Source organism: Myxocyprinus asiaticus, chromosome 41 (genome assembly GCF_019703515.2).
Source record: "Myxocyprinus asiaticus isolate MX2 ecotype Aquarium Trade chromosome 41, UBuf_Myxa_2, whole genome shotgun sequence".
NCBI classification, from domain to species: domain Eukaryota; kingdom Metazoa; phylum Chordata; class Actinopteri; order Cypriniformes; family Catostomidae; genus Myxocyprinus; species Myxocyprinus asiaticus.
The window spans coordinates 19,270,044-19,286,487 of record NC_059384.1 but is presented as its reverse complement, the minus strand read 5'-3'; the positions used below and the strand labels follow the sequence as shown (position 1 = coordinate 19,286,487).

Here is a 16,444-nt window from a genome sequence, read left to right as displayed (position 1 = left end):
AGTAGTTTTCTGTGTTCAGAATTTTTCACGTCAACTCACCATGCTTCTGTGTTTGCTAAAGATGGTTCATTTTGCAGTAGCTAATCATTTGTCACTTCGAGCACCTTAATTTACTCAGAAGAAGAGTGTAAGTATGAGAGTGTGGCATGCTGATTTTAGACCGTCTGTGTGATTATCGGGTGCACAGATGTAGATCTATCCTATACTTAGTGTGTCAAGGTGAAGCTGAGAGTCCATGGTAATTTTTTAAGCTGTGGAGGTTAAACAAAAAGGCTGTAAGCCTCAGTAGGATCAACACTGGGGCTGTAAATAAAAAGGCTGATTTATTGACAATGATTAGGCAGTATTTCTATCATTTTATATTATATAATTTATATATTTGTCTGGTATGCACTCTACATGCATAGTAAGTTTTTGTTGATATGTCCTTACCCATACAAATGGGAAACATGGGACGTTTCCTATGATTTTGATCACATGGTTTGCAATCATATGCAAAGATTGAAAGAAAAAAGATATTCTTCTCATTTATGTAAGCTTTCTGTATGTAAATAAAAACATGGCATTTTTTTGTGTGTATATATATATATATATATATATATATATATATATATATATATATATATATATATATATATTCTATTGCAAAGGAGTAGTGGCATTAGATCTTCATTTATTTTCCCAGGCCAAGTTACAAGTTCTCTATGTAAGTCCAGGCCCAGAGGCCTGTGGATTGAACAACAGATGGTCCACTGGTGGTCAGAGATGGCATGAGGTTACATGACTACTATTTTAATCCTTTTATTCTGTCACAGGGCCATTGCCGTTTTGGAGGGAGATTAAAGGAGACAAGCATCCCCACTTATTTTCCTTCATTCACAGTTGCACACAGGTTAACACGTATCAGTCTCAGTGTTAAGTGCAGTCCTTTTCACTGATACTTTCTGTCCAGTACCAGCTAGTCACAGAAGATTTTACTCTGTTTTTATGATTTATTCTTGACTCCCCTATGTCGAAGTTTTATTACAGGGCAAAGGCAGCTTTACACTTGCCTGCTGATAAAACTGTGCCAGTTTAAGGTAACTGCTTAACAGGGATACTGACAGTCACCATCAGCCTGTGTCCCACATATCTAGGATAAGGATTCATCCCCTTGAAAAGGCAAATGCTTGTTGCCTGTACAGGTCATAATGAAGATTAGAAAGGGGTCTTTATCTGAGTAGCCTTTTTGTTTAAAATTTGTACTTGTACATGTCTGTGCAAATGTGGACTTTGAAGCTTCTTTCTCAGAAATATGCTATACAAATGGTTGTGCTCTTTTTTGCTTTGTGTTTTTATGATTCATACATTGACTCGCATCATGGAGATACTTCTTAGAAGTTTATAGGCCATAAAAATTTTTTATTTTTTTTTTATACTTGAAAGACTCTTGTGAAACAGACTAGGACTGTTTCTCCCTAATCACACCTCAGATTATCCTCTCTCTTGGGTTTAGAGTTTTCATCTCAAGCCATGATGTGCTGGCATGAACCGTGTGAATCAATCCTCCAGCTGATTCAAATTGTCTCCTTTACCTTTCTGCCTGCCTGCATTTAACCTCTGCCATGATCAAATATAATTCTGGCCTTATTACAATGTATAGATTATCCTGTTCTTGGCGGCTTACACTCTTTTGCTTCACTATGATCAAGGACTGAATCCATCAATAGATTAAAGACTCCTCCCAATATTATATCATGAGGGGTGCCAGTGGCTTGCAACATCCCTTCAAGATCTATATAAAAGCCCTGATCATCAGCGTTAGGTGCGTAAATATTAGCCAAAATCAACCTTTGCCCCTGAATTTCTGCTAAAACAATTATGACTCTTCCTAATTTATCTTTAATCTGTTTAAGACGTTTGAAATGTAGATGTTTACTTATCAATGTAACAACTCCCCTGCTCTTACTTGAGCCAGCACTAAAGAAAACATGTCCACCCCATATCTTCCCAAATTTTTCAGCTTCCTGCGGGGAAAGATGCGTTTCTTGAAGAAACACTATGTCATATTTCCTTAGTTTAAGAAAAGAAATAACCTTCCTTCTTTTTATGGGGTGCCCCAACCCATTCACATTCCACGTGGAGAGAGACAATCCACTCATATTAACATTTGGCATTTTGACATATGAGTAAAAATAGATTGTGTGTCAAAAATAAAATTATAAAGACCACATTCCACATTGGTGCAACAATCAACCCCCGAACTTTCCCCAGAACAAAACAAACAGAAAAAAGAAAAACGTGCGCATTAACCCCACGCACGACAGCACCAACCGGCATCTGTCCCTCATAACTCAAACAGTCCATGTATGCCTACAAGAGCCCCCGTGACAACTTTGCCGTTAAATTGCTCAAGTCTGGTGTTTCTATACAAAAATTTGTAAAACAGAATTACACAACAGAAGATGATATATAAAACAAACTCCAGCCAATAGGCGGAATAAACATACACAAAAAACATGTAGATTCATCCACTTAACTGTCTCGAAGGTGTGTGCCTCCACAAAACAAGCTCCAGCCGCTAGCGGCCAGCAGCGAGCCCCTCCTCCCCTCGTAGACGCCGGCCGTTCCTCCGCATCCAGGCGGTAGGCAGCAACTCCTCCGTCCCCCGGCGGATGGCCGTGGCTACTCCTTTGGGTGGATGGCAGTGGTGAGGACTCCACGACAGTGCATCCCTCCTCCTTCCCGGGCTTCGGCACCAATGTAGGTTCAGTGGAAAGTAGGGGGCGGGAACCGGATGTAAATAATGTTTAACAAAAAGACACAAACATAAACACACAAACACACACACGGCAGCTGCGTATGGCTCTCTCTCTCCTGAACTTATCCCGCTCCTTGGCTGATTAGCCTGATTGGTGGCCGGGTGTGCGTAGTCCACCCTCCTCCTCGTCACAGCGTTCCAAATCTCCCTTGGTCTCTAGCGGGTTAGCAGCTAATTCTTCCTCTCCGATGACTCCAGATAATCGATCCGTTTCTCGATGTCCGACAATCTTGTAACCAACTCAGAGAATTTTGTCTCCATGGAGCAAGAGCCTCCAAGTCTGCAACGACCTTCGTCACCATTACTGACACATTCATCATTTCACGCCGGATTTCTTTCAGTTCACCGTCCGAATTGAGTCCGGGACTTTCGGCCTGCCGCTGCGGGGAATCAGCTTGAGCACGCAAGTGTCTTTTAATGTCTCCAGAGCCCAAGGATTTAGAATTTTTTGACATATCATCTTCCTAGAACAGTTAAGAATCAGGGTGTATCGAATCTCACCGGTTTATGACATAAATAGTATTAAAACTAGCAAAGTGCGCAGAGCTCGCCGTTCACATGTCCGCTCCTCGCATGGCATCACGTTCATCACAAGATTCAGTCCACAGGCACAGTTTGATCTGCACAATCACCTTTTCTGCACTTTTAAGATCTTTATAGGGGTTTTGTCATGAGAAATCAAATTTTCCTTGGTCTTTTTAAAAAAAAAAGTTTGATGTTCTATGAAAATGGACTAAAAAAATGGAAACTCCAAATGGAGCATTTACTGAAACTAAGCTGCACAAACGGCTTGTTCTGAAAATCTTTTTCCTAACTTCAGAAAGCCTGAAAACATATGGCCACCCATATTTACACGTCAATGAACTATTTGGTGTTCAGGAACTTGCAACCTGGTTTCATAGAATCACTGTACCAAACCTAATTTTTTCGTAAAATGATTTTTACGTGACTTGTTGTACATATCACAGCAGTATTCTGCTGAAATGAACACAAGAAGTGCTACAACAATGACTTTTTTTCAATGAATCAGTTCATAAACACTTTCACCCTGTTCCTCACACAATGCTATCTGACATCAAAACACTTTTATTATAGCGCATGACTTGTAAGGCGATACACTGTAACGTTTGCATTACATAATTAAAGGTGCTGTAAGTGATTTTGTTCATGGAAAGTTATGCAAAAATGTTCCTACTCCCTGAGATATATTATTGAAATAAGTGTTGTAAGATATCACACCAGTCTCTGTGACAGCTCTAGACTCTGTAAACAGCAAACAAAAATGTATGATGCTTTCAACCTGTCAATAATTTTGCACGTTCTCATAGTGTTGTAGTTGCAGCGAATTATTGAGACTTACTGCTATTTTTAAGCCATGTTGTTCATAACAGTTGTCAGTTGAGGGCGCTTTTTTGCTGTTGTTGTTTTTAACAACCATTTCTGCATGAATTCTGTCTCAATCAAACTCATTTGGAGTATCTTTGGAGTGCGGTATTTTGGAAAGAGGGGGCGTGGCTAATCCAATGGCTCAGTCTCATGGAAGTAGAACAGCTAAAATCGCTTACAGAACTTTTAAATACATTTACAGGCTAGTTCGAGCTAAATTAAATTAGGCAGTAGCTGAACTGAGAGAGCGTTGCATTTGTGATGGAAAGGGCCGGGGCATGAGTCCTGCAGAGCCATGCAAGTTGACACCTGAGCCAAAAGTGTCCTAGAAGTACCACAAAATGACGTGGTTGCTCCAGTAATTGCATTTTTCGTGTCCCATTTGCTTTTTATGACACTGTCGGTTTCTAAATGACTGCAGTTCAGCCATGTAACTATTATGTGGCGCAAGCTGATAGGTTCTTTGAGTTTGTTATCTGTTAGCCAGATGGCTCGCTTGCATGTAAGCATCAGTATGATGCCAACTGACTGACCACTGTGAAACTTGCTGACTTCCTGTTCCGGTTGCTGCTGGCATGCTGCACGAGTCTGTGTTTGTAGCTTGCTAGCGTGCTTAGCATTGCTTATTCTTGCTTATTCACGTTCATCGTTTTATCCTTTGCCATTTTACCACGTGCTTCGGGTTTTTCCACTTTTCTACTGTTTCAACTGCGTGTATTTTACCATGCCCCACCCGTTTCTCTCAGTTTTTTTTTTGTTTTTTTTCTGCTTGTCTACATCTCGTGTCTCGATTGCATTCGTTTTCTCCACTGTGTTTTACAAGGATTATTGCATCAATCTAAAACATCTGCTGATTAGGAACCACATCGAACCACCTCGATCTCAAACCCTCGCCACTCAAGGACAACCATAACAACAACAACAAACAATTGCAGTAAGTCATGGCATCCGCTCATGTTATTTCTTCCTGCATTGCATGCAACATGTTTATGATAGCTTCTTCCATCAGCAGTGAGGGATTTACATGTGATAAATGTAAGGAGTTAGTCAGACTGACGGAAAAGGTTAATGAGTTAGTGACTTGCATCCAAACGCTAGTGGAGGTCAGTGAGAAAAAGAAGACGGTAAATACTGTTTGGGATGCGGATAGTACAGCGAGCAACACACACACACTATGGTTCCGGCTGTAGAGCCCCCACAGCAGGACGTTTGGGTGACATCTCGGCTGCATACTCACTCAGCAAATCGACACCACTTTCCCGTTCCTGTTAGGGTTTTAAATCGATTCTCCCCACTCAGTGATGCACCCACTGAGAAAGAGCCTGAAAGATGTTGAAAGAGCCTTAATATTTGGTGATTCTGTTGTAAGGAACGTGGAAATAGAGACTCCAGCCACTATTGTTAAATGCATTTCGGGGGCTCGGGTGTCTGACATCAAATCAAATTTACAAGTGCTGGCTAATGCTAAATGTAGATTTTCTAAAATTGTTATTCATGTCGGCACTAATGATGTCTGGCTTTGCCAGTCGGAGATCACTAAAGATAATGTTAAAGAGGTGTGTGAACTTGCCAAAACGACACTGTAATATGCTCTGGCCCCCTCCCTGCTCGTCATGGTGACGAGGTTTATAGTAGATTAGTGTCACTGAATGGCTGGATGTCTGAGTGGTGTCCGGAGAATAGCATAGGATTTATAGACAATTGGAAGAGTTTTTGTGTTAGACTTGACCTGCTAAAGAGAGACGGACTCCATCCTTCCAGGGAAGGTGCCGCTCTCCTCTCTAGTAATTTGGCTCGTAGTCTTAATAGTGACAGTATTTGACTAACTGGGGCCCAGGTCAGGAAGCAGACAAACTGGTTAATCTGAACGGCTGCTTGCTGCCTTGAGACGTCACACAGGTCACATAAACAACAACACATAGAGAACCTAGGTATTTTGTAACTTTAACACCTAGATATCAAATAGAGACTGGTGACTGTTCCCCGAACTAGCAAACACAAACTCCTCACTAAATAATTTAGAAAAAATGTGATTAAGGTCAAACTTGAAAAAGAAAATCAAAAAAAAAAAAAAAACATTCAAAAAAAAAATCAAATTGAAGGTAAATATCATATAAAGTTAGGGCTACTAAACATTAGATCTCTTTCTACCAAAGCACTAATTGTAAATGAAATTATTACAGATCATAGTTTGGATGCACTCTGTTTGACTGAAACCTGGCTTAAACCGGATGAATATATTAGTTTAAATGAATCTACTCCCCCAGGTTATTGTTATAAACATGAGCCTCATCTGAAGGGTCGAAGATTAATGCTTAAAGTGACACCGTCATATATAAATAAAAAAATCTCTGTTGTCTTTGAGTGGTCTAGCTCCATAGAATTTAAGTGACCTTCTGACATGCTATATTCCATCACGTTCATTATGATCACAAAATTCTGGCATGTTAATAATTCCAATAATATATAAATCCACAAAAAAAGAGGTAAATCCTTTTCATATTTGGCTCCTAAACTATGGAATAGTCTCCCTAACACTGTTCAGGATGCAGACACACTCACTCAGTTTAAGTCTAGACTAAAGACTCATCTATTTAGACAGGCATACACATAATTATCCATCAACTCACAGTTAGACTGCTTTAGTTAAGTCTGCTGGAACCAGAAACATCTATCATGATCTAAAACTCTGCATAAAATTGAATGGCATCTGCACTAATATTATTCTATTTGTTTCTCTGGATTCATATCCCGAGGTTACCAGAGCTGGCCAGATCCAGCTGCTACGTGCCACTGAGTGATGACAACAAACTACAGCCAGTGCTAGCCAGACATCACTTCAGTCTTTTGACTTCAGAGGATGAACCGATGCCAACTCCAACTGTAAGACATCGGATACTTCATATGCCACTGTCTGGACCTTGGATTTAGGATGAACCCCACCGAACCTCACCGAAATGACCTGCCAGTTGAACTGTGATGCACCTCATTGATCTCTGCCTGCATCACCTTTGTCTATTGATGGACTTCACTCTTGAAATGGAATACTCAGACTATCATTTAATTGCCAACAAAAGCCTTCATCAGCCAACTAACAAAGGACAATGCATCTATGTGAACTTCTGCAGTTAATCCAGGATGAACTTCAAAGACATTAGTCATTAATCTTTAAGTTCATAAAAAATCTTTTTTTATTTAAACACTGGACTTTAACGCTTCATTTACAAATTTTAAACCATGACTTGCACTGCACACAAATAACTAATATTGCCATTATATTCATGTTGTTTAGCCAGAGGGGAACTGGCCCCCACAGTGAGCCTGGTTTCTCCCAAGGTTATTTATCTCCATTAACCAACATCTTATGGAGTTTTGTGTTCCTTGCCACAGTCGCCTTAGCTTGCTCACAGGGGTTCTAAATACAATTATTATTTAATTATTTAATTTTTATACACAATTTACAATCATATTTAATCAAACTACACAATGATCATCCTAAGACTTTATAGATATTACAGTTTCATTTTTTATTTTTTTGTTTTGTTTTTTAAATGCTTGATTTCCTGTAAAGCTGCTTTGAAACGATGTGTGTTGTGAAAAGTACTATGCAAATAAAAATGACTTGACTTGTGACATGTTAAGCCAATCAGCTCGCATGGAGTATGCTGATTGGTCCTTTGACATGTAATCAGGAAGCCAATCAACTTGTGTCTCTCTTTTTGTCTAACATTTAAATAGCTCAGTTTTACAGATAAGCCAGTTTCACTGCCGAGTACAGTGAGTGTTTTTCTCCAAAAATGCTTAGGTGGTTGCAGGGGCTTTTCTTCTATCAGCTTGCACGGTAATGTCTGCTTTGGCCATGACTCATAGAAGTGCATCTTAAGCAAGTTAAGCCTTAGCCAAATTTGGTCTATCACACATTGCTATCTTAGCAATGGTCATTAGTTTAAATAAATCCACACATCTAGGCTAAGTCACTAGTTAAATAAGCTCTGGGCCTTCCAGGTGCAGGTACACACTATGAGTCAGGTCACAACCTGGCACACATAAAAATTTAGTTCATTAGCATTACGCCATTTGGCACACCTAGCTACATACACTTGGTGCACATGGCTCTTCGGAGCAGCAGCAGTACACAAGTCTTGCCGATAGATCTGCTTGGTTGTGCAGCTTCCCTGCGTTGTTGGGGGATTGTATGTATGTCTAATTGTGCAGCAGCATGTCCATATGCTTAACTCAGTTTGTCCGTGTATGTTCTTGCAGTAGCAAGTCTCCGTACTTGCTCTGCTGCAGCAGCGTAGCAGATCTAGTCTGCCAGGACCAATATCCTATCAATATGTCATACCCACATTAACTTGCTCAATCTTTCAGAGAGTTTACATGACTGAACTAAGTTAAGGTTTAGAGTAGGGATGTAGGTTTTGTTGATTAAAAACCTGATTGAGCATTAACCTTAAAAACCTATTTTGCTATGGAGAACATTTTAATTGATTTAAGCGCCACTCAGTGGACATTTCAACCTAGAAATGCAGCAGCATCTGTAAGAAACCTTGTAAAAATAATTTTGCAAAAATGTCACCACAGTCACGTAATTTTCTTTCCTCTGTCAGACCCTTTCCTGATGGAGTCCAGCTCCTCTGCCCATCAGCAGGGTATACCTCAGCTATCAATGACCTAGATTTCATAATAATCTGATAGGTGTATATTTGCTTTTGAATGTTGGGAAATCTGTGAATGCTAAAGACTGTAAAAGTCAATTTATAAGGTTTTTACTGGAGTCTTATCTAGAGGCTACCCAAATTAACTAATTTAAAAAAAAAAAGTCTATTGTGCCCTCATTTTGGTGGTTTAAATGACCCTGGAGAAAATGTTGATGCCTGCTTTCATTTTCTTCAGTTTGAACAAACTATAAGTTATTACTTTGTTATTAAGAAATAGTAAGTGGGTAATATCTTGCAGCTGAGAGCATTTCTATGTAGAGTCACATTGGATTGTAGCTGATTTTTGTGTCGGCTTGTCTAGGTCAGTGGTTCCCAACCTTTTTACCTTGAAGCCCCTCCTTTTTACAAATAAGAATAGATAGATAGATAGTTTCAGTTGTATTGGATTCTGAATCCCACACACTCATCTCCCTTAACAAATCTAGATCAGCTAAATCAGCCACACTTTTAGTCTGTTGCCTTGTTTGTTCATGTAAGTGCTGCTTGACACAGCAGGCACTGAACTCAGAGCACAACCTCTTTCTTATGAGTCTAGGGCACCCCCTGGTGTGATATACATAATATTTCATGATGGGTGTTTAGCGTGTCAGGACCAGTGTTGGGTGTAATCAGATTTCAGAGTAATTAGTTATTGTAATCTAATTACTTTTTTGGCACAAAACAAAGTGCAATGCATTACATTTTACATTCTTGTAATGAAATTACAGTAACTGATTTTCAATTTATTTAATTACTTTTAAGCACATTACTAGGGTTACATGTATGTCTAAAATAAGATTATTTATGTATTATATATTGAAAACATGAATTATGTCCCTATAATGAGTAATGATCCTCATTCATGAAACCTTTGTAAATATACGAGTAAATTGGGAGTAATTTACACATAAAATGGACCTTCCCGAAAACGTTCCTCCGGATTCACAAATGCTGCGTACACAAATTTGTTTGTTAAATGTATGTTAGTGAATTCCAAACATTCGTAAATAGCACGTTCATTCACAATTATCATAATCCGCGCCTATGAAAACGCAATATAAGGAAGGCACCTGACTCACTAATAAATGATTTTCACATCTAAGTGGAACAGTAATTAAATCAATTTTATGAATGAAGTGCATTCACATCGTAAAATTTTGATTCAGCAAACACAAGAGTGTCTCAAAGAAAGAGAGGAACTTACTGTCATCACATGTTTTTGCTGTCATTGGAGGCTCTTTTGTGCATCAAACAGTCCAAGAGATCAATTAAAATGGTTTGACATGAAGCTTTAGTGTAAATAATGTTCAGTTCCTGCCGGCCAGAGGATGTCCACCACCATTAACATTCTCCAGTTCAGTTGAGCACACTGCCAACATCATTGGTGAAACTTCTCGTGTAAATCGTGATGTAACAGTGGTATACTTCCCTTGCAACTGGAAAAATCTTTAGAGAAATTAAAAGAATTAGAAGACAAAATGTAGTCAAGGTAGTTTGCCTGAAAGAACACAGAACGTTCAGATGTCTTGGACACGATTTACACATGGTCGGGAGCAAGTGTAAATTTTGATCGTACCAACTAACATTTTGAAAATACGTAAACCTCAGAGAATTTACGTCAGAACACCTTTACGAATGATTTATACAAAATAATTCTGCTTGTGTTTCATGAATGAGGCCCAGTGTGAGGAAGAAGTATGAGGTGATGTTTCACTTGTGTGAACAAGGAGGAAATATAGAAATTATTTTGAATTCGTTGAGCGGAAAATATTTTATATAGTAACTAAACAGTACAGTAATTAGTAATGTGATTACATTTCCAATGAAGTAGTTAGTAAAGCAATCAGATTACAATTCTGATTAAAATGAGTGGAATACGATTTTTTAAGAAACTCACCCAACACTGGTCAAGACCTACATTTAATGTTACTGATGAACTTGTACCTGTCGTAAAGTCCAAGTACAAGTGTATGTGAGCATTCTTCATGATTCCTATGCACATTAAATCCTATGTACCTCTCTTGCTCTTTTCCACTAGGCTAAAGAACTCCCCACGTACAAAGACAATGACTTCATCAATGATGGCCAGAAAATATACATCGATGAGGAGAGTAAGAAAACCTTCCTTGATAAGCTTCGAAAGGATGTGGAGGTAAAAGATTTGAATGAATTTTTGCTTTTTCATGCTGCATGCCCGATAAAAAAGAAGAAAAAAAATGCTCATTTTTCTTTGTCTCTTTCTCTGTCCCTGTTCTATCCATCTGTTGTTTTTTCGTTGTCTCTTAATCTCCCTTATTTCTCTGTAGTTCCTTGCCTTGCTTAAGTTGATGGACTACAGTCTTCTGGTTGGGATCCATGATGTGGAGAGGGCAGAACAAGAGGAGGTAGAGAGTGAGGATAATGAGGGAGATGAGGAAGGAGAGAGTGATGGAGGGATTGTTGGCACTCCTCCTGACAGTCCCAGTAACACTCTGGACAGCACTAAACCCCTCTCACCAGGAGACTTCGACCCCAGTATTGACGTCTATGCCATCAAAAGCCATGACAGTGAGTGGAGTAGGAAGTACCAACTTATGTGCTGTGCAAATTTTCCACTATCTCTGATTTGCCCCTGGAGATGTTTCTTTATGATGTGATGATTTTACTGATGAATTCTAGGACCTTAAGGTCTGTGAATCTTTTCTCCCAGATTCCCCCAGAAAGGAGGTCTATTTTATGGCTGTTATTGACATCCTGCAGCATTATGATGCCAAGAAAAAAGCAGCTCATGCAGCCAAGACGGTCAAGCATGGGGTGAGTGCTTTCAACAGAACATAAACATCCTTATTTTAAAAATCTATTTAATAGATCTACCTATTTAATATTCTGTTTTCTCAATTTTACTTTACAGTAAACTTGGCAACACTGTGTATGGTTTGTTTACAGTGCTCTGCGCATGCATCAAGTGCATGGAAGTGTGTGTTGAACATACTGTAGATGTCAAGATTTATAGTGAATAAGGACATACATTTTGGTCTGTTTCTCACTCAAAGTGATCGTATCACTTCAGAAGACAAGAATCATATAAATTACTTTTATGCTGCCTTTTATTTCCTTTTTGGAGCTTGAAAGTTTGAGGTGAACTGTCCCTTTAAAAGTTACATTTTAGTGTTCACAAGCATTAAAAATTAGTGGCTTAAAAGTTTTGGATAATTGTTGAGCTAAAGTACAATGCAAAGGATATTTCTCCTGATGTTCTCTTGTATCATTTATGCTCTAATGTTTATGCATGAAAGCTTTTAAAGAGACATCAGACATGCTGGTTTTCTGTTCTGTCTTAGGCTGGAGCGGAGATTTCCACCGTGAACCCAGAGCAGTACTCAAAAAGATTCTATGACTTCATCACTACCATTCTGCCTTAGACACAGGCAGTTGAGCTGAGTCCACGGGGATAAAGAGGGACGCCAGCAGAGCGGTGTAGAACACTCACTCACCTGCTCTGCCACAGGGGGGCACCCTTACAGCAGCTACAACCACCATTCGTTTACATTTTTATTTTCATTTGTTAGTTCTTTGTTTTTGTGGGACCATGCGAGTGATGAAAAAAGGACGACCTTTTTGCAGGGGAATAGGGCTTTTTACTGCTTTCTAATGCATGTCCCTTATTCTTGTTTGTTCCATTTGTTATTTTTCCTGCCTTTTAAAGTAGAGGAGGAGATGGAGAGATAAAGAGCGCTCATTTCATGCTCAGTTAGTGGAATTAGGTCTCTTGAAAAAGGAGGCCACATAAGTATAGGCAGGGAACAGACAGCTTGATGAGAACTGTAATGCGGTCTTTCACAGAATCATTTATCACTCGCCTGGTCATCAAATCCCTGCCCAAACACACATCACCTACTCTGCTTTTTGTCCACCAACATCAACAGCTTCCTTTAATCACAGCAGAGACTGGGAGACACCTGAAGCACTTGACACCACAGCAACCTGCTTGCTATAACTCTCCTTACTCACACAGTCCTCTTCCTGCTCTGGACAGAGACTAACCAGAAATGCTCTCTGAGCCATTTACAAAAGGAGGACCCATTTCCCCCACTTGCATTGTGTGGACAAACAGCCTAATCTGACTGTTTTGCATGTTCCTTCAGTGTTCTGAGGCAAATGCGTGGAGTTACTTGGAGGCAAAGGTTTTTGTAGTTTATTTCTTACAATTTACAGCGACTTGACAGAAGGGAGAATGAAGACACTGAAGCAGCAGGATCAGCGGTTCCTCTTCAGTCATCAGTGAATTCTGTTACATTAGTGATTCAGTTGCCATCAGCACCTTAAACTGTTGCACTTTTTATTAGGATCACTCAGTCTGTTACAAGCTGCAACGATAGCACTATGAGGCACTGTTTAATGCAGCCTTGTCATTTTATGTGTTCTCACGCATATGCTTGTTCTCAGCAGACAAAACATAGTTTACCTCTTGCATCGTACCAGGACACACCCTTTTGTGTTGTGTTTCAGTGTTCCGTGGAGGTTTGGGGAAGGGGTGCTTTATGTATTTTTTGGTTTCTTCTTTTAAAAACATTGATTTTCTTTGAAATAGTGTATATGCCTCATAAGTTTTGTTCTAAAATTCTGAACGTTCAAATTGGCAGCAAAGTAGATAAAATGTTGTATATTTTGCACATGATTAATGGAACCAAAATGTTGTTCACATAATCCTGTTGGTTCAGCAGTGGTATTTACAAGGGAAACAAAATACCTGTAAAAGATAATACTTTTGTACATGTCATTGGATTAGAAACAGGTAATATGATTTAGAGATTAACATTGTTTCTAGATTTTTCTATTTCAAAGGACAAGGCCTCCTCATATTTGTTGTTTTAGACTTCTTGATCACTTGCACATATTTTTACATTGCATTTTAATCCAGACATTTAAATGTCAGACTTTTAAAGCACCACTCCCTGATTCGGTGAATGTGTTCTGATAAATGAAGAATGTTACTGTTTTAAATTGTACAACACATAAGTACTGTCTAAAAAAGAAAGGAAAAAAAAAAAAGAAAAAGATGCATGTTGCATTATTATTATTATTATTATTATTGTTTATTTTTTTTTTTTTTTGTGTTCAGTCTGGTTTACTCCAGAGTGTATATTCCTTGCTTGGTCATATATATATATATATATTAATCTTTTCCCTGCCCTTTATTTTTAAGATGGCCCATACGTGCTTTATACTGTGTTTTCAATGTATACACTGTGCAAGAGTCGTGCCTTTTACTCCAAATTATTTAATTCTGTATTTTTTAATCGTTTTTTTTTTCTTTTTTTCTTAAACAGAAGTGAAATGTTATTTTCTAATATTAGGGTGGTTGTTGGAAAAAATATTCATTCATTTTTCAGTGGTTTTTGTTTTGTGTGTGTGTGTGTGTGTGTGTGTGTGTGTGGATGTTTCAAAATGTTCTATTGCTTTAAAACGGATACAGTATATTACATTTTGTTCACAACAACACAATGAAAAGGTCACCATTTCTCCTTGACCCGCTAATTCTATGTGCAAGCCTTTTGATCAAGAGTGTGCATTGTGAATTTGTTGATATGAGTAGGTGTGGCTCTTGTTATAGTGTTAATTGTAAATTGTGTTCCGGCTTTCTCAAAGCATTTTTATCTGGAGGTATTACCCGGCATCTATATTACAGCGTCCTTGGTTAGTGTTTCATTTTCTAAATAAACTGAGCGCTGCTTGTGCACTTGGGAAACCACTGAGCAATGGGAAAAGAAGCATTTTGATTGTGCCGTTGAGGGGGAAGGGGACCCCTGGTCTTCTTGGATGTAATATTCACGGAAAACAACGTGGGCATGAAGAAAGAGGCTGGGTTTTAACTGCAGACTTGATTGTGTCAACCGAGCATCGCTTCAAATATACTGTAGTCGATGTGAATTTCACTAAATGTGAAAAGTGCTAAGATACAGCTTCACTCCAAGCCTTCTTAAGCTCTCCACCATGTTCTGCATTTTGCCAAAAGCATTATTGCTCAATGTGCTCATTTATGGATAATTCACCACAACAGCTTTGAAAAAATTGTAATGTACCTTTTAGCGATTGGAGTTTTATTTTCAAAACATTTTTGAATGCCGCAAACAGATGCGTTTAATTTGAATATGCAGGTTTACAAAGTTTTTGAAATAAAGAGAACCCCGTCGTTTGTGACTGTTTATGTCGTTTTCTAATCTAGATAGTGAAGGAAATAACAATGATGGGGATTCGCTCGTATCTGCACCACACAAAGATACGAGTCCAAACGCTATTTTTGAGAGTAACCAAAGGGGGAGACATGTCATGTGTTACGATGTAAACCAATATAATACACTCCATTCCATAAGCATTGCTCAAACAATAAAGCACTTTGTCTGCAATTTACGGTGCAACGTCTCATCCTGTATTGTGCTCATTTTGGTTGCTTTTAAGGAACGGTGGGGAATCGTTTCTTGAATCATAGAGAATGGGGGAAAGTTGATTACTCTTAAAGAACTCTATGAGAAAACATGCCAATTTAAAGTTTATTTAATAATCCATTCATAAACATGTATTGCCTACTGTGTAATTAAGTTCAAATGATTTGCACTGTAAGCTAATACTATTCTCAGTAGGGCCTACTTTTCGGCGTATATCGCTCAATAGCCGTTTTATCTAAAACGCACTAATCAAAAAGATGAGTTCTGAAAATAGATTGTCTAATAAAGAATGACCAGCATACTACTTTAATGTAGAAATCTGGACCGGTAATATCTACCTCAGCGAATACGAGAAGCAGGCAGACAGCAGATTATATTCTCTACAACGGGTCTGCTGAAACATTAAAAATTGCATCCATAAACACCCTACTGGTCACAAACGAGTGGCGTGTATGAACGCAAGAGCATGTGCGTAGTCTCAGTCTGGATAACAGAATTTGTTCGTGTTTTTGCAACAAATTCAGCACCTGATCAACAACTGTCAACATCTCAGAAATGTAGACGGGAAAATTGCTACACCAATTTGAATACAGTTTTGAAACGTTAAATAAGTCAGTAATACTACCTCTGATAGCACACGTACACTATCCAGACGTCTATTTGATGTATGTGTTTACATCTGGAAGACGTATTTCTTTTTACGTTGTTTGCTCATTTGCAATACGTTTATAAAATAATAATTATGTTTGGGGTGTCAGTAAGACATTCATTAGATGTCTTTGTGACGTTTATTAGAATGTTTGTTAATCTGATTTTAAGACGTTTATCAGATGTTAATACGATTGTGATGCTTTCCAGATGAAAAGATCTAAAATAGACATCTCGAAGATCTATGTAGGCCTATGCTATCTGGGACAGCATATAGGCTGTTTTAAGGTTATTAAGGCCCTGGATTAAAAGTCTCACAATTTTACTCGTTTCTTTTACGATTTAATATATTCTGCTCACTATTCCACTATGTTTGTTCAGGACCTTTGCCTGAAAAATAGCAGGTGCCCTTTACCTTTGTGGCCTGTTTCCCATTATCCCCGTTATCTGCTTGGGAAAGTTAAACATTTAATAAATTAAGACTG

The 16,444-nt window shown here is 38.6% G+C and overlaps 1 protein-coding gene and 1 long non-coding RNA gene across 2 annotated transcripts in view; one reads left to right on the top strand and one right to left on the bottom strand.

Moving 5' to 3' along the window:
- LOC127432109 (phosphatidylinositol 5-phosphate 4-kinase type-2 alpha) overlaps positions 1 to 15,066 on the top strand; it is a 48,558-nt gene extending 33,492 nt beyond the window's left edge. The window contains exons 7-10 of the mRNA XM_051682923.1: positions 10,925 to 11,038; positions 11,193 to 11,433; positions 11,576 to 11,679; positions 12,207 to 15,066. Coding sequence (XP_051538883.1) covers positions 10,925 to 11,038; positions 11,193 to 11,433; positions 11,576 to 11,679; positions 12,207 to 12,287 — 540 coding nt within the window. The 3' untranslated portion in view covers positions 12,288 to 15,066. The remainder of the gene's footprint in view (positions 1 to 10,924; positions 11,039 to 11,192; positions 11,434 to 11,575; positions 11,680 to 12,206) is intronic.
- On the bottom strand, positions 590 to 10,918 carry LOC127432114 (uncharacterized). Its single transcript, XR_007895696.1, has 2 exons — positions 5,494 to 10,918; positions 590 to 5,149 (listed from the first exon to the last, which is right to left on the bottom strand). It is a non-coding gene; the product is annotated as an uncharacterized LOC127432114 (long non-coding RNA).
- Positions 15,067 to 16,444: the final 1,378 nt, after the last annotated feature.